We start from the raw sequence: 21,046 nt of genomic DNA, 5'->3' as shown, positions 1-21,046 counted from the left end.
CCTTTGCTCCAAGGATAAGCACCAGGTATAATGGAAACAGTTATTTCCAAACACAAAGATGTGTGTGGATTTTGTGTTGCCTCTGCTTACTGTAAAATACTGATATCTCTTTGCATCTTTTAACCTAGAAGTTAATTTTGCTCTAGCGTAAGAAAAGTCTTAATGGACCTTAGGAAGGTCCTTGGACATTAGGAAGAAGTTCTTTATTATGAGGGCAGTGAAATATTGAAACAAGTTGGAAAGGAAGGTGGTGAAACCCATGCTTGATGGGTTTCAGAGCAACTTGACGTTGTTGGGGACGTCACTGCTCAATGCAGGGGAATTGGACTAGGTGACCTTCAAAAGTTCCTTCCAACCCAATGCATCTTACGACCTTCATTCTACCGCTATGTTGCCTTTGTTTTCCTTGAGGGCCTTTGCACTCCTCTCCAGATGTTGTGTTCAGGAGATAGGATCGATTGTTCTGAAACTTTAGTGCAAAGTGTTGTTTCACCTGCAGGATGTGAAAGTGAAAAGTGGCCAATGGAAATTAATTTTGAGAAATGCATAAACACTTGGTCCTTTCTTGTACTCTGAGATGCTCTGTAACCATCTGAGTCACATTTAAGCATGTTTGGGCTCCTTCTTCTTGGATATTGAGGTCCTCTTTGGACAGGTGTTAAGGGTGGGGCAAGGCTGAATTTGTGCTGATTTTCAGTTAAATATAGCCATACTCTGCATCCATATCCAAGAGCTTGGAAATGTTAACCAGCAGGCTTCATCTTGACAATGGAAGTACCTAGCTGCATTACTGGTCTTTGTGTAATGTTTGTATGTTAGTCTGCTGTGCTAACTGCAGCCTTTGGGTGCAAAGCTAGAAGCAACAGCTTGGGCATGGAGTTGGCAGGGTGCCTGTGGTGTGCCATCACAAGTAGTGAGCATAATTAACCAATGTTGCCTATATGATTCCAAAGATGAGCTTGCTGCATCAGAGAAATGAATGTTTTGGTCATCATCTAGTTAGATTCAAACTTTTCTGGACATAATAGTAAAAACGCAGGTGAAGTGTTGAGTATTGCAACTGACACTAAATGTTTGTCACATTTAATTTCTTCAGTTCTGAAACAGCCACTTGTGCTGCTCTTGGGAATGAATATGGGATATTCCTTTTTAGAGATAAACTGTAGCTCACTGACATAGATCTTTCTGGGAACCTCTTGAAAATTAGTGTAGTTGGAAATTGATAGACTGGGTCAGAGGGTTCACAGGGAATAGCCGTATGTTACATGCATGTGAACCAGGAAGTAATAATGAAGCCCTGAAAGATGCAGCTACTTCTGCAGGGTTTCAAAATGTATATACATAATTTTGAAATAAGTGGAGCTTCAAAAATGCTGGATTTTGTTATACTCATATTAAATATTACATATATCTACAATTTAAACCATTTTGAATTTCACATAACTATAAAGCTTCAGCTTTAATAGTTTGTGTGTATTTTGGTGTATTAATTAAAAATAGTTTCCCAAGGCTATGATTCTGACACTATCTGAAAGAATTTTTTTAAGAAAGCCCCAAACTCAAGCTGACAGAAATGGAAACAAAAGTGTTTTAGTTTCAGTTTCTGAACCAATCACACAGAAAAGTACTTTAAACTGTTTTTTCCCCTTAAATTGTTTTACAAATATACTTACTGTATTTAAGTATAATTTTTGGCCTGTGCAACTAACCTGATAGGACTGTTCAAATTTCAGTAAGATGTACTTTTGGTTTTCAATGTGAAAACTTCTCTTTACAATTAGAATACTTCTGATATTATTAGTACTTTTAATGGCTACCTTTTTTTTGCTAGGCCTACTGCCTTAAGAGTCTAGAATTGATGGCCTGAAGAAGCTCTGTTTATGCCTGTAGGGTAATGATAGTCCTCCTCAGCTGCAGCTTCACAAAGTGGAAGTGGGTAGATTTTTGTGGTGAATAATGTATGGTCCAGGGGTACATTGTGCAGGAATCAACAAGGTAGTGTAAGTGAGGATTTAATAGAGGTTTATTATCCAGCTTCAATTTATCATAAAATTCCCTGGGACACAGATGGTGCAAAGTAATTTTAAGGTTTTAAAAGCCACTTAATAAGATTAGGAATTGACATACTGAATTGGTCTCAACAGTTATGCTGTTATCTTGACTGATAATGTTTGTCACCAGATGTTCTTGAGAGATGTGTAAGAACAGTATTGTATAGAGTATGGCCTCACATGCATAGTCTCTTCAAGTAATTTTAAATTTGAAGATTAACTGTGAAAAATTACTTGCTTTCTAAACTGTCACGTTGTTCCAGCAGTGCTGCTTGAAGGCAGATCAGTATGCCTTTGGAGCAGAAGGGACAAGGGAAAGTCTTTACCCTAAACAAATTAATTTGCAATAGGTTAGTCCTTTACCTGGTTTTAGTAGTGAAATTCAAACACTGACAAAAGCATGAGGTATCTCTACCATATATTATATGAGTAAAATTCCAAATATGATCTTAGTATAATGAACCTGCATCTGAAATAGCTCCTAATTAGCAACTTCATTGTACCACATAGTTAGCACGGTGAAGTGACTAGGATTTGGCTGATGCTACCTGCTGCATGCTCCTGTGATAGTCCTTGAAATGTCCTGAGAACCTGAGAAGCATGGTTTTTGAGAGCCTCTCTTCGCCTCTTCCACTGAGTTAATATGAGCCAAGAACATTCCTACCAACTTCTGTCTGGTAGCTAATGGTAGGGATGATGCAAATCTCTTTATCTTGTGTGAACAAAGGCAGCACATCCTTCTCTTTTTTTTTCCCCATCTGTTAATGGTGCTTTAAAAACGGTGCTATTGTTAAAATGCACAACATTCTAAATCGTGTTTTGGTTTTGTTGTCTAAAGTCATAATTCTTGAGTTTAATTAGGTATTAGAAGTACCTAATGAGCTACTATCAGTTAGCTGTTAACATTAATAGCCTAGCAATTGTATTGCTGAGTCATATAATTGTAAAGAGTATTCAGTAGCTTGATAGCATTTACAAAAAATATGTATTATTAACTTTTAGCAGGATGTCAGTTTTTTTGTTTTGGTCTAGTGAATGCACAAAAAGCAGCAGTTGTCTCATGACTTTCTATGAAGTTCATTAGTAGACCTGTTAAAATGTACCTTGGAGGAATTCATGTAGAAGTCTTCTTTCAGTGACTTTCTTTTGGGATTTCTTTTTCACCTAAAAGAGTTCATAACATGAAAAAACAGGTTGGGTTTTAGGTTTTTGTTTTGGTTTAAGTAGTTCCTCTTACAAAAGGACAGGTTACCATGCTGTTTTGGTTTGTTTTTCTTCTCTGTTTAAAAGTATTTTTGGCTTTGATATCTGCACTGTTGGTAACATGTTGGATGTGGGTTGTATCTTACCGTCTCATTATTTCTGCAAGTCTTCATGGGGATGTCGATTCCTACAAAAGTTTTTGAATGAAAATGAACATGCTGGGGTCAGAACTTATATATATATTCATATACATATGAGAATATATATTTATATATATATATATATGAATATAAATCTTGCAAGGCAATAATGTAAAAAAAAAGCAGACAATGGAGGGAGGTTTAAAAGCGATTACCTTCCCAAAGGTGTGATGGCATACAAATTTTTGCTCATGTAAACTATCTAGTTAAAATACTCTGAACTTTTAGGGAGCTACAACGGAGGTCAGTGATCAGGAATTTGCTTAAATAGGTAAAAAAAACCAAAACCAACCAAACAAAAAATCACCACAAAACAAACAACCAAATAAACCCCAACTTGTGCTTGAGCTTTACTGCAAAATAAAAGTGTAAAGAATGCCATGAAAGATATATTTTGCAGTGAGGAAGCTGTAGAACTGATCCATGTGTGTAGGCAATTTAAAAAAAATTTACTTTCTGTTTTCCAGTTGAAATTATCAAGTTAATTTTAGCTGATTTAGTGGATGTTTTTAAAAGACTAAGTCGTGAAATGTGCAATTGTTATGCCTTTGTAGCAGGAGAGTTTTATGTATTGAACTGTGCTTGTGAGGGGACTTTGGAAATAAGTGCAGCAAATAGAATGTTTCAGTGGTCACAGAGTAAGCCTTCTATTTCCAAGCCACATTTTGAAGAAATAGGTAGATTTTTGGGAAAAAAAAAAGAGAATTCTAAAATAAAGATAGTTTTAGTTTAAGAGCTACATGCATATATCTCCTCTGGAAATTGGATTGACAATTAGTGCAGTTCTATAGGTTAAGGTCTGAAAGAAGTATTATTTTTGTAATTAATTTTAGAACTAATAATATATAATATAACTGTTTCTTTTGGAAAGTTGTGAAATGCCACTATGCTGTTTACAGGATTGTGGACAACATGCCTGTGACTTGGTGTTATGATGTTGAAGATGGCCAAAGGTTCTGCAATCCTGGTTTTCCTATTGGCTGTTACATTACAGAAGATGGCCGTCCCAAGGATGCCTGTGTTATTAATGTATGTTTATGCAATTATTTTCTGAATATCCCCTTTTTAGCAATTTAAAGACTTGCATTTCTCCTTTGCTGCGTTTCTATAGTGAAAAGTCAAATTGTTTCCTAGAACCTGGTGTTTTGGTCTCTGCAAGTAGCACAATTGGAAGCCTCATCTAACCCTAAGAACTTTCTCTTTCGTGTTGCATAATACAAAAGAGCTCTAAAAGATAGAGATGAATGTGCATAGCATTTAGTCCATGTAAAGGGTGAAGAAGGAAAACAACATCATTGCCTAAGAAGTCTAAATATTTGAAAGCTTTAACTTCACACTTTCATGGAAGCAGGTTTGCATAGATGTGTTTGTACCTCTCGGTAGAAATCAGTACTCCTTGCAGTACCTAAAACTAGCAAATGGAAGAATGCAGAATCTAAGATTTCTGAGTGAAAAAATGTTCTCTTGTGAGAAATGGAACTATTATATTAACTAGTAGAGGTTCGAATAAATGCACTCTAAGCATTGTGGAGATAAGACTGCAATAGAAAGTCCAGGATGTCTTTAGGTTACCTCTTCCATGGAGAGGTCACTGAAACCCTGAAACAGGTCTTTTGTTTTATCAAAATGGTTTGGTTTACTTAATGCATCATACCAAACACAGCAGCTTCTGCAGTTTCTAATTTGTGTCCTTGCCTCCATAATGAATTGGTTTCAGAGACTTGTTGTGAGTGGTTACATTTTCAATCAATTATGTAACCTGACAATATTGTTTTGATTTGTTTAATTACGTGTTTTTAATAAAAGCAGCATAACAGTTGGAGTAGTAATGGAAATACTGTTGAAGAACACTTTTATAATATAACTATTCTTATAATTAGAGTCGTTTGTAGAAAGGGGTGATGATAGAACCCTGGAGAAATACTAACTGAACATTGGTAGACATAATGCTTGTGATTTAACAACCCCTTGAACTGACTGTTCTGTTCCAAGCTGATGATTCCTTTCACCTGAGATTTGTATTCTGCAATCTTGGGTGCTGCATTCAGTTCATCTCTGTGCATTTTTAGTGTCAAATGTCAAGGTGGTTCTGTCAAAGCAACTATATTCATTGTTAATCTTGGAAGGTTCTGTTTAATCTGTGAAAACTATGCATGTGATTTTAAAATAGGCAATGGTTATGATACGTATCTGATATGAAAGTTGCCATGTACTTACCTATTCAGTTTACTACTTCAATTAAATGAGATATCTTCAGCTAACAAAATATTTGAAGAAATATATGCATTTCATAGAATCATAGAATCATAGAATCATAGAATCAACCAGGTTGGAAGAGACCTCAAAGATCATCCAGTCCAACCTATCACCCAGCCCTAGCCAGTCAACTAGACCATGGCACTGAGTGCCTCATCCAGTCTTTTCTTGAAGACCCCCAGGGACGGTGCCTCCACCACCTCCCTGGGCAGCCCATTCCAATGGGAAATCACTCTCTCTGTGAAAAACTTCTTCCTAACATCCAGCCTATACCTACCCTGGCACAACTTGAGACTGTGTCCCCTTGTTCTATTGCTGGTTACCTGGGAGAAGAGGCCAACCCCCACCTGGCTACAATGTCCCTTCAGGTAGTTGTAGACAGTAATAAGATCACCCCTGAGCCTCCTCTTCTCCAGGCTAAACAGGCCCAGTTCTCTCAACCTCTCCTCATAGGATTTGTGTTCCAGGCCCCTCACCAGCTTCGTTGCCCTTCTCTGGACATGTTCCAGTACCTCAACATCTTTCTTGAATTGAGGAGCCCAGAACTGGACACAGCACTCAAGGTGTGGCCTGACCAGTGCTGAGTACAGGGGAAGAATAACCTCCCTTGTCCTACTGGCCACACTGTTCCTGATGCAGGCCAGGATGCCATTGGCTCTCTTGGCCACCTGGGCACACTGCTGGCTCATCTTCAGCTTACTATCTATCAGTACCCCCAGGTCCCTTTCCTCCTGGCTGCTCTCCAGCCACTCAGTCCCCAGCCTATAGCGCTGCTTGGGGTTATTGTGGCCAAAGTGCAGAACCCTGCACTTGGCCTTGTTAAATCTCATCTCATTGGCCTCTGCCCACCCATCCAGCCTGTCCAGGTCCCTCTGCAGGGCTCTCCTACCTTCCAACAGATCAACACCTGCTCCTAGCTTGGTGTCATCTGCAAACTTACTGATGCTGGACTCAATGCCCTCGTCCAGATCATCAATAAAGATATTGAACAGGACTGGGCCCAGCACTGATCCTTGGGGAACACCACTTGTGACTGGCTGCCAACTGGACGTGGCACCATTCACCACCACTCTCTGAGCTCTGCCATCCAGCCAGTTCTTGATCCAGCACAGAGTGAATCTGTCCAAACCATGAGCTGCCAGCTTGGCTAGGAGCTTCTTGTGGCAGACAGTGTCAAAGGCTTTGCTGAAGTCCAAGTAGACTACATCCACAGCCTTCCCCACATTCACCAGGCGGGTAACCTGATCATAAAAGGAGATCAGGTTGGTGAGGCAGGACCTGCCCTTCCTAAACCCATGCTGGCTGGGCCTGATCCCTTGGCTATCCTGTAGGTGCTTTGTGATGGCACCCAAGATGACCTGTTCCATGACCTTGCCTGGCACTGAGGTCAGGCTCACAGGTCTGTAGTTTTCTGGCTCCTCCTTACGACCCTTCTTGTGTATGGGAATCACATTGGCCAGCTTCCAGTCTTCAGGGACCTCTCCAGTGAGCCAGGACTGCTGATAAATGATGGAGAGTGGCTTGGCCAGCTCAGCTGCCAGCTCTCTCAGCACCCTAGGGTGGATCCCATCCGGTCCCATGGACTTGTGAGGATCCAAGTGACTTAGCAGATCCCTTACTGCTTCCTCATGGATTAGAGGGGGACTGTACTGGTCCCTGACTCCATCCACCACTTCAGGAGTCCAGCTGTCCTGGAGACAACCTGTCCCACTAGTGAAGATTGAGGCAAAGAAGGTGTTAAGCACCTCTGCCTTTTCCTCATCCTTTGTCACTCTATTCCCCTCTCTATCTAACAAGGACTGGAGGTTGTCCTTGGCCCTTCTCTTGCTATTCATATATTTAAAGAAACACTTTTTATTTTCCTTGGCAGCTGTGGCCAGCCTGAGCTCCAAGTGGGCTTTTGCCTCTCTAATTTTTCCTCTACAAGACCTAGCAACCTCCTTGAACTTCTCCTGGGACACCTCCCCTCTTTTCCAAAGGTGATACACTCTCTTTTTAATCTTTAATTCCTTCAGCAGCTCCCTGCCCATCCAGCCTGGCTGCCTCCCTCGTCGGCTCATCTTCCGGCTCAGTGGCACTGCCTGCTCCTGTGCCTTCAGGAGTTCTTTCTTGAAGCAGGTCCAACCTTCCTGGACCCCTTTGTTTCATATTTAAATACGTTTTTGTACTCTTCAACTGTAGTAAAATAGTTCTTAGCATTAACTTTTCTAGTTTGGCTTTTTAATGCAGGGATTTAATGCAAAGAGTTTACTATCTTTGTATACTTGTAATCCCACATTCATCTTGTAGAACTTCCTGACAGAACCACTGTATGCAGTCTAAAGTTCTGTTATGTAAGCTTCTGCCTAAGGCTTTTAGATGTGTCTATATTTTTGATTGCCTAACACCATCTTTTATCATTGCAGTCAGAATTTCATGAAAAAGATACTTTTTATATTTTCAACCATGTTGACATAAAAATATATTACCATGTGGTGGAAAATGAAGCTCTGGGAGCAAGACTAGTTGCTGCTAAACTTGAACCAAAAAGGTTAGTACTTGAAAGTGACTTGTCATCAAACAGAATGGTCCATCTCAAGATACTCAATTCAGTTTGGGAGCCTGTTGCTAGTCACAAATGTTTTCAGATCTGGAAAGGGTAGATGAGTTTTCATTGATAAAGTGTAGTATCAGTCTGAAGTATTTTTGTTCTAAACTCAGTAGATCTTTGTGCCCTGTTTCAATTTGGGCCAAAAAAATCTAAAGTAAAACCCAGAAGTAGTGTGTGTTCAGTGAAGCACCTCTCATTTCCCTGCTGGGGAATATTTTGTCTTGTGACAGAATAGGCCTGTAGTGCCTTAGGCAGGAGTAACAGGATTGCAGCATGCAATGTCATCAGCAATCAGGAAGGTGATGCTTTTGTAAGGTAAATGAATTATTTCCTCAGAGTGGTGTCAGTGAAGCATCTTTCATTCTGTGTTTTTTCTTCTCACAGTTACAAGCACACTCATCCAGACAACCCTGATTGCTCAGGAGTACCTATGGATATAAGTAACAAGGCTAACGGAGAAGTCAAAATTGCTTACACGTACTCAGTTTCTTTTGAAGTGAGTATTAAGCTTTCTGTGATAGTTACCTTTTAAAATCATGTGTTAATACTCTGAATTGTAAAGATGAGCAACTAAAGTTCTATCAGAATAGAATATTTGTGGTTTTAAAAATTTATTTAAGCTGGAGATGGCTTAGGTTCTAACCACAGATGCTCTGAATGTGAAATGCATATGTGGTTTTTAGCAGAATTGTGCTTTCCAAGTTTACCTAGGTTGCCTACTAGGATTATTTTTTCAATCAAACTCTTAAGTCTGAGAAGTCATGTTGCAGCAAATAGGTTGAAGCTGATAATTTTCTGTTCTGCTGCAAAAGCTGTATTCTTCCCATGGAAATCAGCAAAAGAGTAGGAAGCTGGTATTCTTTGCTTCCCTCTCTAAAAGCAGAGGAGGGTACAGTATATCAGGCAGCTTCAGGGAGCAGCAGTAGAATCATAGAATCAACCAGGTTGGAAGAGACCTCCAAGGTCATCCAGTCCAACCTAGCACCCAGCCCTGTCCAGTCAACTAGACCATGGCACCAAGTGCTTCAGCCAGTTTTCTCCTGAACACCTCCAGGGACAGTGACTCCACCACCTCCCTGGGCAGCCCATTCCAATGCCAATCACTTTCTCTGGGAAGAGCTTCCTCCTAACATCCAGCTTATACCTCTCCCCTGGCGCAGCTTGAGACTGTGTCCCCTTGTTCTGTTGCTGGTTGCCTGGCAGAAGAGACCAACCCCCACCTGGCTGCAGCCTCCCTTCAGGTAGTTGTAGACAGCAATGAGGTCACCCTTGAGCCTCCTCCAGGCTAAACACCCCCAGCTCCCTCAGCCTCTGCTCACAGAGTTTGTGTTCCGGGCCCCTCACCAGCTTTGTTGCCCTTCTCTGGACACCTTCCAGCACCTCAACATCTCTCTTGTATTGAGGAGCCCAGAACTGGACACAGTACTCAAGGTGTGGCCTGACCAGTGTCAAGTACAGGGGAAGAATAACCTCCCTTGTCCTACTGGCCACACTGTTCCTGATCCAGGCCAGGATGCCATTGGCTCTCCTGGCCACCTGGGCACACTGCTGGCTCATCTTCTGCCTACTATCTAACAGTACCCCCAGGTCCCTTTCTTCCTGGCTGCTTTCCAGCCACTCAGTCCCCAGCCTATAGCGCTGCTTGGTGGTGTTGTGGCCAGAGTGTAGAACCCTGCACTTGGCCTTGTTAAATCTCATCCCATTGGCCTCTATCCACCCATCCAGTCTGTCCAGGTCCCTCTGCAGGGCTCTCCTACCTTCCAACAGATCAACACCTGCTCCTAGCTTGGTGTCATCTGCAAACTCTAATTTATATAATTTTTTCATTAGTTTGTGTACTGAAAGGCAAGTACTTCTGGAAACCTGTGAGAAAGTGATAATTAAAATTGCATGAAGCTTATGTAATTCTTATAGTTTCTTTGAAAAATGACATGCCCAGCCATGTCTGTTACACGCTTAGAGGTTGTCTTTGGAAATTCCATCAGGTTGCAGATCAAGTCATTTCAGACAGAAAATGTCAGTGTGTATGGCAAAAAGTCAGATTCTATCCTAGAATCATTGATACTGGTTTAGAAACTTACTGCTTGCTTTGAGACCTAGTTCTATTACCTCAGTGAACTAGATATTTGATCTTGGCTAGATTTTTTTTCAACCTGATGGTTTTTTTTCTATTTTCAAAAGCAGGCTGTATTGAAAAGCACTCTTACTCATCATGTATGTTATCAATTACTGACATAATATCCTGTCAGAGAAGCACCTATCTGCTTTTATTAATTAATACTTGTGCTTATGGTTTGTTCAATAGCAGCCTTTGATCAGCACTGTTTATTCCTTTTTTTCATGTTTACTCTGTAAAATAAGTGTTCTTTTTGAAATGTTTCTGATCAGTGAGTGTTCAGTCTGAATAAGTCGAATTCCTTGAAATGCCTGAAGGAATAGTTTATTTCTCTCTACTAATGCAAGTTCTGTATCTGTCTTCCCTATCTGTCTTACAGTATAAAATGAATGTAACTTGATTGATAGCTGGTACTGAAACAAGGTTGTATGAAAGCAAAGGGTATCTTGGTCAGAGCAGTATCTAGAAAATGGAATATTATGTTGGAAAATATATAGCAGAGTTTATTTTATCACTGTCTGTGATGTTGACTAACATAAAATGAAAGAACATGCATGCTGTTTTATAATTCTGCTAGTCATTTGAATTCCAGAGGAGTTAATGTCATTCTTGAAGGGAGGAAGTTACATTAATTTAATTGGGTTTTATGTCCTATGAAAACATGAGTGCTAAATACTACTCAGAAAATATATTAGGTTTAGATCAAATCTTAGGTTTGTTTTAGGTAGCTCTTATTAAGCTATTCTCTTTATGGCATGCAACATAAAATTTCCAGTTTGTTTTGAGATATAAGATTGTTTTGCAGGATCATCAATTTGTCATTTTACAAGATGGATACTGATTGTATCTGAAACTGACATTTTTACTCTTTCAGGAAGAAAAAAATATAAGGTGGGCATCAAGATGGGATTATATTTTGGAATCGATGCCTCACACTCACATTCAGTGGTTTAGGTGAGAAGTTCATCTTCACAGTTGCATGTACTGTGTTTGTTTGTGCAGTGCAGCTTTGGGAGCAGGGAAAGAGTGGGCTACGGGAGTGGCTTGTATGAGAAACTGCTGGAAGCTTTCCCAGCTCCAAGTTGGACCTGCTGCTGTCCAAGGCCAAGCAAACAGCTGGCAGTGGTAGCACCTCTGTGATAAGATTTAAGAGTGGGTTAAAATAACTGCTGAGGAACAGCAGCCAGAAGAGAAGAACTGAAAAACGACCCTACGGACACCAAGATTAGTGAAGAAGGGGACAGAGGTGCTCCAGGCACCAGAACAGTTACTCCTCTCCAGCCTGTGGTGAAGACCATGATGACTCAGGCTGTTTCACTGCAGCCCATGAAGGTTAACGGTGGAAGAGATCTCCACCTGCAGCTCATGGAGGATTGCATGCCAGAGCACATGTAGAGAGGGCTATGACCCCGTGGGAGGCCTGTGTTGGAGAAGCCTTTTCCTGAAGGTCTGCACCTCATGGAAGGGACCAACACTGGAGACTGTGGTGAAGAGCTACAGTCTGTGGGAAAAAGTTTTTGGAGGATTGTCTGCTGTGGAAGGGACCCCACTCTGGAGCAGGGGAAAAGGGCAAAGAGTTCTGCCCTTGAGGATGAAGGAACAGCAGAGACGTGTGATGAACTGACCACAGCCCTGGTTCCCTGTCTGCCTCTGCTGCTGGAGTGGGGATTTAGAGAAAATTGGGAGTGAAATTTGGCCTGGGAAGAAGGAAGGGAGTCCAAGAAACTATGTTTTTAGGATTTGGGTTTATTTCTCATTAGCCTACTCTGATTTGACTGATAACAAATCAATATATATTTTTTTCCACCCTCAAGTTGTGTCTGTTCTGCCTGTGACCATAATTAATATGTCATCCTTCCCTATCTTTGTCTTGACCCACCAGCCTTTTGTTATACTTTCTCCTTCCTATTTCACTGGATGCTTAGTTAACTGATTCTCAGTTGCACACTAGGCTTAGACTAGGACATGTGTTTACACTGAAATTTGAGTTATGATTTTCTTCTTTTTTAATTCAGTATTATGAATTCCTTGGTGATTGTCCTCTTCCTGTCTGGAATGGTAGCTATGATTATGTTGAGGACACTGCATAAAGACATTGCAAGATACAATCAGATGGATTCCACTGTAAGTCTAAAATGTACCTCCTAAAAATTATTTGGAATGTAATTTTTTTCAGATAGATGTGTTTCTGTAACAGGATATTTAAATAGCAATCCCCTGTAGTGAAATAGGTGTATTTCCTTCACAGGAAGATGCTCAAGAAGAATTTGGCTGGAAGCTTGTTCACGGTGACATTTTCAGACCCCCAAGGAAAGGAATGCTGTTGTCTGTTTTTCTAGGCTCTGGCACACAGATCTTAATAATGACTTTTGTTACCTTATGTAAGTAATACAATGGGTATGAATTAGTTGAATGCAGGCGATTTTTGACTGCTGATTGCATGGTACTAGCAAAAACATCAACGTATTTTTTTTACGTAGAAATTTCTTTCATGTCTTCAAGTAAGAAATGATTGAGCTGGCATAGTATGGACAGGCTGGATGGGTGGGCAGAGGCCAATGGGATGAGATTTAACAAGGCCAAGTGCAGGGTTCTGCACTTTGGCCACAACAACCCCAAGCAGCGCTATAGGCTGGGGACTGAGTGGCTGGAGAGCAGCCAGGAGGAAAGGGGCCTGAGGGTACTGATAGTAGCTGAAGATGAGCCAGCAGTGTGCCCAGGTGGCCAGGAGAGCCAATGGCATCCTGGCCTGCATCAGGAACAGCGTGGCCAGTAGGACAAGGGAGGTTATTCTTCCCCTGTACTCAGCACTGGTCAGGCCACACCTTGAGTACTGTGTCCAGTTCTGGGCCCCTCAATTCAAGAGAGATGTTGAGGTGCTGGAAGGTGTCCAGAGAAGGGCAACAAAGCTGGTGAGGGGCCTGGAGCACAAATCCTATGAGGAGAGGTTGAGGGAGCTGGGCCTGTTTAGCCTGGAGAAGAGGAGGCTCAGGGGTGATCTTATTACTGTCTACAACTGCCTGAAGGGGCATTGTAGCCAGGTGGGGGTTGGTCTCTTCTGCCAGGCAACCAGCAATAGAACAAGGCGACACAGTCTCAAGTTGTGCCAGGGTAGGTCTAGGCTGAATATTAGGAAGAAGTTCTTCACAGAGAGAGTGATTGGCATTGGAATGGGCTGCCCAGGGAGGTGGTGGAGGCACCGTCCCTGGGGGTCTTCAAGAAAAGACTGGATGAGGCACTTAGTGCCATGGTCTAGTTGATTGGTTAGGGCTGGTTGCTAGGTTGGACTGGATGATCTTGGAGGTCTCTTCCAACCTGGCTGATTCTATGATTCTACTGGCTTTTATGCCAAATGCGGAGTTAACTTTCTAAAATTATGTGTCTCTACTTCATAGTTTTTGCTTGCCTGGGATTTTTATCACCTGCTAACCGAGGAGCATTAATGACTTGTGCTGTAGTTTTGTGGGTACTACTTGGAACTCCAGCTGGTTACGTTGCTGCCAGATTCTACAAATGTGAGTGCAAGTAATTTAAAATGACAAGGCTTAAGTTCATTAAAGTAAATTATCATCACAGAACTGATTTTTATTTTGCAGTACTGTTTGTAGTTTCCCTCAGGGCAAGTTGGAGAAATGTACTTACCTTAACAATAGAAAAAAATATGTAGAATCCTGACATGGTATGTTGGTTTTGATGGGATCATGCCTAAAGCTCCTAAATTTTTCCTGCTACTACATTATTTATGGAATTGGGAAGCAAATTCCATTTTTCTAGTACTAAGCTCATTGCATCGGTTTTGTATTTCTGTTTCCTACATCTGGGGATGATGGTATTAGTGTGCATTTAGTTTTAGTCGTCTGTGTTACTTGGTAATGTTTCTTTATTTCCCATGCCTCACCACCACCCCTGATCATGAACCTCTCTGTTCTTTCATGCCTGAGATTTGTCACCTCTTTTTAGCTAGATCCTAGATATTTGAGAGACTGGTGCTTATCAGACTGTGTCAGGGGCCTACGAGAAAGAACTACTTGGTATTCTGTAGTTGTACAAATCAAGCCCATCACGTTTGAGCACCCTACGGTAGTTAGTTGCTACTGTTTTCCTTCCCTTACCCTGGCTAGCTGTTGTTTCAAGGCCTGCCTGTCAACTTGAGATTCTTTGCCCCTGTATTCTCTGGTGTATTTTAGAGTGAAGCACGTTATTCTACATAGAGCTTTGTTTTAGTTACTTTACTCAAGGTAAAAGACTTTGAGCAAGCTGAATATTTTGTTCTGAGCATACAGGGCTAGAGGAGGAGTTAATTTCTGAACTTCAGCCTGGCAGTTGGCATTGCAGTTCTTTCATTGAGCCATTTTGTGATTTCCCTGTGGGAAGAATGCTTAAGGGAAGAAGGGGTTTATTTTCTAAGGAATTAGTCGTTTTCCTAATTTTGAGGGCCAATTAGACTCAAATGGAAGAAGGCTTCATGGCTAAGGAAACAATTGAGGACAGAATTAGTCTTTATCATGCTGTAACTTACATGTTTTGAAGGATATTTTGAGTCCTGTATCTTTGATGGAGATGTATCTAATAATTATATTTCATATTATGCTTATTTGGAATCATTTAGTTTATACTTGAATATAGTGTTTAACCTACTATCGGTGATAACTGTCAGTTTAACTCATGTCAGTGAGTGACTGATCTGGATACTTTTTGCTATGGCATAAGGTGGTCTGTATCCTATATAGAGCATGTAAACATGAATATTTCTTCTTGTAGTGTACAAATACTGTAAGAAAAAAACCCCTGAAATGTATATTTGGTTTTAAAAGAGTTTTTTCAACACTGCATTTGAAAAGTAAATCTTGAGCTCAAATTAAATGGTTAATCTTAATAACTGATGCTATGTTCTACCAAGATTTCATGAAGAAATAGAAACTTAATTAAAATCACTCTAACCTTAATCACTTCTGACTCTTGAAGTAAAGAGGCATGTGATTGTGGCAGTGCTGAGATGAAATTGTCAGCTTCACTGAATTCCAGCAGGATATTTTCGTTTGAGAGTATGCTGACTAGAATTTTTATCAGCATAGTGCAAGTTCCTAAAGATTTTATTAAACAAAGCTGTCTTTGGTCTTTTGGTATCACTACTGCCTAACGTGGTTAAGAGAGCATCAGTATTTCCTGTAAGTGTGTTACTCCTGGCTTTCTTGTATGATTCATTGACAAGAATTATTCCAAGGGAACTGTTAAGCTTGCTTTTTGTGTTCATGTATTTTTTCTCTTACGGAAACCTGCAGTCAAATGCTAGAAAACTTAAACTACTTAATCACTCCAGTTTTAAACTCATTTTTTAAGACTTAGAAATAGTGTGAATCTGCTCTCTCTGTTTAGCAGATAAGGTATCCAGGGACCCAGTTAATTTAACTGGACATTATGTGACCTTGGTCTGAGGCTCTGCTTTGCTTTAAAGCTCTGTGATCAAGCATTGTGATGAGGGAATTCAGTCTTATTACTGAAGGTTTACTGTTTTAAACTTGGGCATGATAGCACATTGTTTGAGCGTTTGCAAGCTAAATATAATAGGTAAATGGACTGGAAAATTAATAGTTGTAAGCTTAATGCATGATTTGATGACTGTCAAATGTTTTAATACAGCATTTGGAGGTGAGAAATGGAAAACAAATGTCCTGCTGACATCATTCCTTTGTCCTGGGTAAGTTGAGAGTATCACTATGATTAAAAGAATTAAATTGCTTCTCTGACATGCATACCTAATTTGTAAGTTTCAGCTATATATCTTATTGCATTGCCCCTTTATTCTAGAGGCTAGAAGTGTCATGTTATACATAGATTTTGACAGAGCTAAATATACCAATGATATATCATCTTTAGATTTTCTTTCAGTAAGCATTTGTTTAATCTGACCACATGAAAAGATTGATTAAGAAAGAGCATTATGATACTAGTAAGTTTAAACAGGCACACTTTTTCATTGCTTACTTTTACTCTCTAGGCTGTTTCTCTGACCGCGCTGTAGTTGGTCTCATATAGTGTCATGTACTGTATAACCACTGTGATAAATGTTTCTACTTTATCACAGCAAGCAGTCTTACCCTGAAGTATAGTTAAGACAAGCATATATTTGAAATTGCTCATTTGAATGTCAGCTCCTGCTGGAGTTCAGTCCCATTAGATTAACAAAGAATTGCTTGTTTGACCTCTTCATTTTGATATTTTTCTGTATGTCATTTGATTTTAACAGATTTACACTAAAATCTTAATACATTGCTATGGCTGCTGTTAACATTTCTAAATGTATCTTAGAGGTATTTCTGTGCTTTAAATGTGTTCTGTATTTTTCAGAATTGTATTTGCAGATTTTTTTATCATGAACCTCATTCTCTGGGGAGAAGGCTCTTCAGCAGCTATTCCGTTCGGTACTTTGGTTGCTATTTTGGCACTCTGGTTTTGCATATCTGTACCACTGACGTTTATTGGTGCCTATTTTGGTTTTAAGAAAAATGTAAGTGCTTTTGAAAATTGTTTTGTAACTGTGTGTACACATAGATATTTTTCACTGTGTAGACTGACTGAGGTAGCACTTACGCCACTTGTATTGTCAGCTCCAGTTCTGTGTTCTGCATTAGATAATGTCATCTTGGGATTCTGAGGCTTCGATATTTAGTTGGTTGTTGGTGATATTTCTCTGCAGTGATGAGAATCATAGAATCAAACAGGTTGGAAGAGACCTCCAAAATCATCCAGTCCAACCTAGCACCCAGCCCTAGCCAGTCAACTAGACCATGGCACCAAGTGCCTCATCCAGGCTTTTCTTGAAGACCTCCAGGGACAGTGCTTCCACCACCTCCCTGGGCAGCCCATTCCAATGGCAAATCACTCTCTCTGGGAAGAGCTTCCTCCTAACATCCAGCCTATACTTCCCCCGGCACAAATTGGGACTGTGTCCCCTTGTTCTATTGGTGGTTGCCTGGGAGAAGAGACCAACCTCCACCTGGCTACAGCCTCTCTTGAGGTAGTTGTAGACAGCAATGAGATCACCCCTGAGCCTTCTCTTCTCCAGGCTAAACAACCCCAGCTCCCTCAGCCTCTCCTCATAGGGTTTGTGTTCCAGCACCTCAACATCTCTCTTGAATTGAGGAGCCCAGAACTGGACACAGTACTCAAGGTGTGGCCTGACCAGTGTTGAGTACAGGGGCAGAATAACCTCCCTTGTCCTCCTGGCCACACTGTTCCTGATGCAGGCCAGGATGCCATTTGCTCTCTTGGCCACCTGGGCACACTGTTGGCTCATCTTCAGCTACTGTCTACCAGTACCCCCAGGTCACTCTCTGCCTGGCTGCTCTCCAGCCACTCAGTCCCCGGCCTGTAGCTCTGCTTGGGGTTGTTGTGGACAAAGTGCAGAACCCTGCACTTTTAGTACATATTCATCAGTGACCTGGATGAGGGAAGAGAGGGCACTGTCAGCGAGGTTGCTGGTGACACAAAATTGGGTGGAGTGGCTGACACACTGGAAGGTTGTGCTGCTATTCAGAGAGACTTAGGTTGAAGAATTGGGCAGGAAGAAATGTATTGAAATTCAAAAAGGGCAAGTGTAGAGGCTTGCACCTGGGAAAAAACAACCCCAGATATCAGCATAGATTGGGAACGTATCTTCTGGATAACAGTGAAGGGGAAAAGGCCTCAGGGGAGTCCCAGTGGATGGAATGTTGACCATGAACCAGAAATGTGTTCTGGAGATCCAGAAGGTCAGTGCTGTTCTGGGGTGCATTAGAAGGGCTGTGGTTAGGGTAGATTGAGACAAGTTCTCCTCCTCTTCTTCTCTGCCCTGGTGAGGCTACTTATGGAACACTGTCCAGTTTTGGGCCATGCAGTTTAAGTGAGACAGGAAACTGCTTTAGAGAGTCTAGTACAGAGCCTCAAAAATGATGGAATGGAACTTCTTCCTTACAAGGAGAGACTTAGGGAACTGGGGCTTTTTAGTTTGGAGAGGAAGAGACTGAGGGGTGACATCATTAATGTTTATAAATACATAAGTGGTGAGTCCCTAGAAAATGGAGACAGGCTCTGCACAGTGATGCCCAATGACAGGCAATGGGTGGAAGTTAAGGCATAGGAAGTTCCATGGAGACGTGAGGAAAAACACTTTCACTGTAAAGGTGACAAAACACTGAAGCATGCTGCCCAGGGGGTTGTGGGTGTCTCCCTCTCTGGAGATATTCAAGACCACCAGGATGCATTCCTGTGTGATGTGGTGTAGATGCTGCTGCTCTGGGTGGGGGATTAGACTAGATGATCTTTTGAGGTCCCTTCCAGCCCCTAACATCCTGTGATTCTGTGATTGTATCTAATTGAGTGACTGCTCCAGATAAAAACAGTGACTTTAGCATTTTTATTTTAATTAACACCTCTTTCATTAAAAAATAATAATCAGTTGACCCAGCTGAGCATAAGGAAAAGCAACTTTGCATTTCTGGTTTTCTCCCATGTATTTTGATCCAGTCTACCCTCTATACTGAGGTAATTTTTTTTAAGAGATTGCTACAGTTCCCATGAAGTCACTTTGCTTAAGTGTTCTGATAACCATCACTGCTTGGTGGACATTAATTGGGATTTAGTCCTAAGATAATCAGTTTTACTTATTTATATGAGGGCTCTTTGTGACACTGATGACCAAAACTTCTTAAATAATTAAATTGGTTCTTCTCTTTTTTATTTTTTTTCTATTTTGTGGGTTATTTTCCTGTATAGGAAGCTAGAGTTTCAGCTCTCTGTAGAGGCAATACCTTCAGAGAATATTTAAGTATCTTAGAAGGCACTTTTTAAGTTGATTTTTAATTATTCTGTTTTCCTTAACCAGAATTTGATGTTTTTTTTCTGATAACCATGTTGAAATTCAAGTAACCTCCCCCTGAATTATACAGAGACAGGTCTTTTAAGAAAGGACGATTTGATGAACTCCAAGTTAGAGTGAAAGGTGTCACATCTGCATCAGAAAGCAAGTACATAGCAAGTATCTGTTGATGCTTTCGATGTAGTGTTTATGAAAAGGGAAAGATGGCAAAGTGTGCATTTATCTGCCTTCAATTTTTTCTCTCTCCATGCTGATTTATGCATGCATCTTAAATTAGGAATCAATCGCTAGATTAAATCCTCTCGGTTTGTAAGTTTAACCTCATGTGATTCTTGGAGTTAATCCAGAAAAGCAACGTACAAGAAATTTTAGAAGAGGAAAGCAAGAATCTCTACAACCACTACCTTCCAGCTTAAAAAAAAAACAACTCAGCTCAAGCTCTGTAACAGATCATAAAGAGAATCTTGAAAAGGGAAATCCAAAATGTAACTGTTGCTGTGTTTTCAATAGGAGTTCTCTTTTAGCTTGTTTGGCTCCCAAATATTGGTAGCTAGGCTGATTGCAAAAGCAGATGTAGTGGTAAATGGGTATGCACATGCTAGAAAAAAAAGGTAGATTTTTACCACCACTCATTTCAGGAAGAAAGCAAAATGGTAGGGATGGAGTTTGACGTTTTATTTATGTAACAATTTCTTTTTTTGTTGTTTAAAGGCTATTGAACATCCTGTTCGCACAAATCAAATTCCTCGTCAGATTCCTGAGCAATCATTCTATACAAAGCCATTACCTGGCATTATCATGGGAGGGATTCTACCTTTTGGATGTATCTTTATACAGTTGTTCTTTATTCTCAATAGTATTTGGTAAGTTAAACATTTTGTCTGTCAGAAAAGGTCATTTCTTTGTGAAAGTTTTTGTTCAAAGTGTTTTGAGTGATTTTTTTTCATTGGTGCAGGGTTACCAGAGTACCCATTCAATAAATATTTAAATGTTAATATCTCTTTCATATTTTGTGGTTTAGATGATAGTCAGTGCCTGTTTTGCTTGTTGAGGTGTGTAGAGAAGTGGCTGTGATATGCTTAGCAATTTACAGCTGACCTGTGATACTCAGATAATTTTCTCATGCTACGCCTCTGACTTCATGTGGCATTGGCTCTGAAGCTGATATCTGGCATATAACTTGAAAGTAGTAAGTATATTAAAATTGACTTGAGGGAGTTGTTATGTAGTTGTCATTGGACTAGAAAAGTATTACTGCTCTTGGGAAGAAAAAAAGAATCAAGAACAAATGTTGTGAAATATTTATGAAGTCACCAGCAAGTAATTCTTTTAAAAAGTAAAGAATCAAGGACGAGTCCAGTGTAAGTTAATTCCAATGTGTGCTTATAGCACATTGGCAAACTAATCTTCTGTGAAAGGTTTGTCTTCCTCTGGCACAATTTAGTTATTGGATCTTGTTAAACTGTTTCTGAACCTTGACTGGGTTCAGAAATGTCTACCCAATGTAGACAGCTACAGCATGTGACATTTCTTGTTATTTTGCAGCTCTGCTTCTTTGATTGAAATGTGAGGTGAAATACAAATTCTGCTAAAGTCAGTGGAAGAGGTCACATTGACTTCACTGGAACTGTAATTTCACTCATTATGTCCAGTCAGTTCTTTCCCTAAAATCCCAGCCAGGACTGTGCTTTGAGTTTACTCTCTCACTGTTTTCAGGCTGAGCTGCCGAGACTGCAATTCTGCAGTGAAAAAACAAATTAGCCAGTTGTATGG

The 21,046-nt window shown here is 40.5% G+C and overlaps 1 protein-coding gene across 1 annotated transcript in view; it reads left to right on the top strand.

Annotated features, from left to right (window-relative positions):
* The window catches only part of TM9SF2 (transmembrane 9 superfamily member 2), a 33,868-nt gene that overhangs the window by 6,727 nt on the left and 6,095 nt on the right, over positions 1–21,046 (top strand). Inside the window, exons 5-14 of the mRNA XM_064143836.1 lie at positions 4,354–4,483; positions 8,116–8,240; positions 8,685–8,796; positions 11,291–11,370; positions 12,432–12,540; positions 12,665–12,797; positions 13,812–13,931; positions 16,057–16,114; positions 16,765–16,924; positions 19,985–20,136. Of these exons, the coding sequence (XP_063999906.1) occupies positions 4,354–4,483; positions 8,116–8,240; positions 8,685–8,796; positions 11,291–11,370; positions 12,432–12,540; positions 12,665–12,797; positions 13,812–13,931; positions 16,057–16,114; positions 16,765–16,924; positions 19,985–20,136 (1,179 nt within the window). The remainder of the gene's footprint in view (positions 1–4,353; positions 4,484–8,115; positions 8,241–8,684; positions 8,797–11,290; positions 11,371–12,431; positions 12,541–12,664; positions 12,798–13,811; positions 13,932–16,056; positions 16,115–16,764; positions 16,925–19,984; positions 20,137–21,046) is intronic.

This window comes from Pogoniulus pusillus, chromosome 5, assembly GCF_015220805.1.
Source record: "Pogoniulus pusillus isolate bPogPus1 chromosome 5, bPogPus1.pri, whole genome shotgun sequence".
In the NCBI taxonomy this organism is placed as follows: domain Eukaryota; kingdom Metazoa; phylum Chordata; class Aves; order Piciformes; family Lybiidae; genus Pogoniulus; species Pogoniulus pusillus.
The sequence above is the reverse complement of the archived record's forward strand: the minus strand, read 5'-3'. Positions and strand labels throughout refer to the sequence as shown.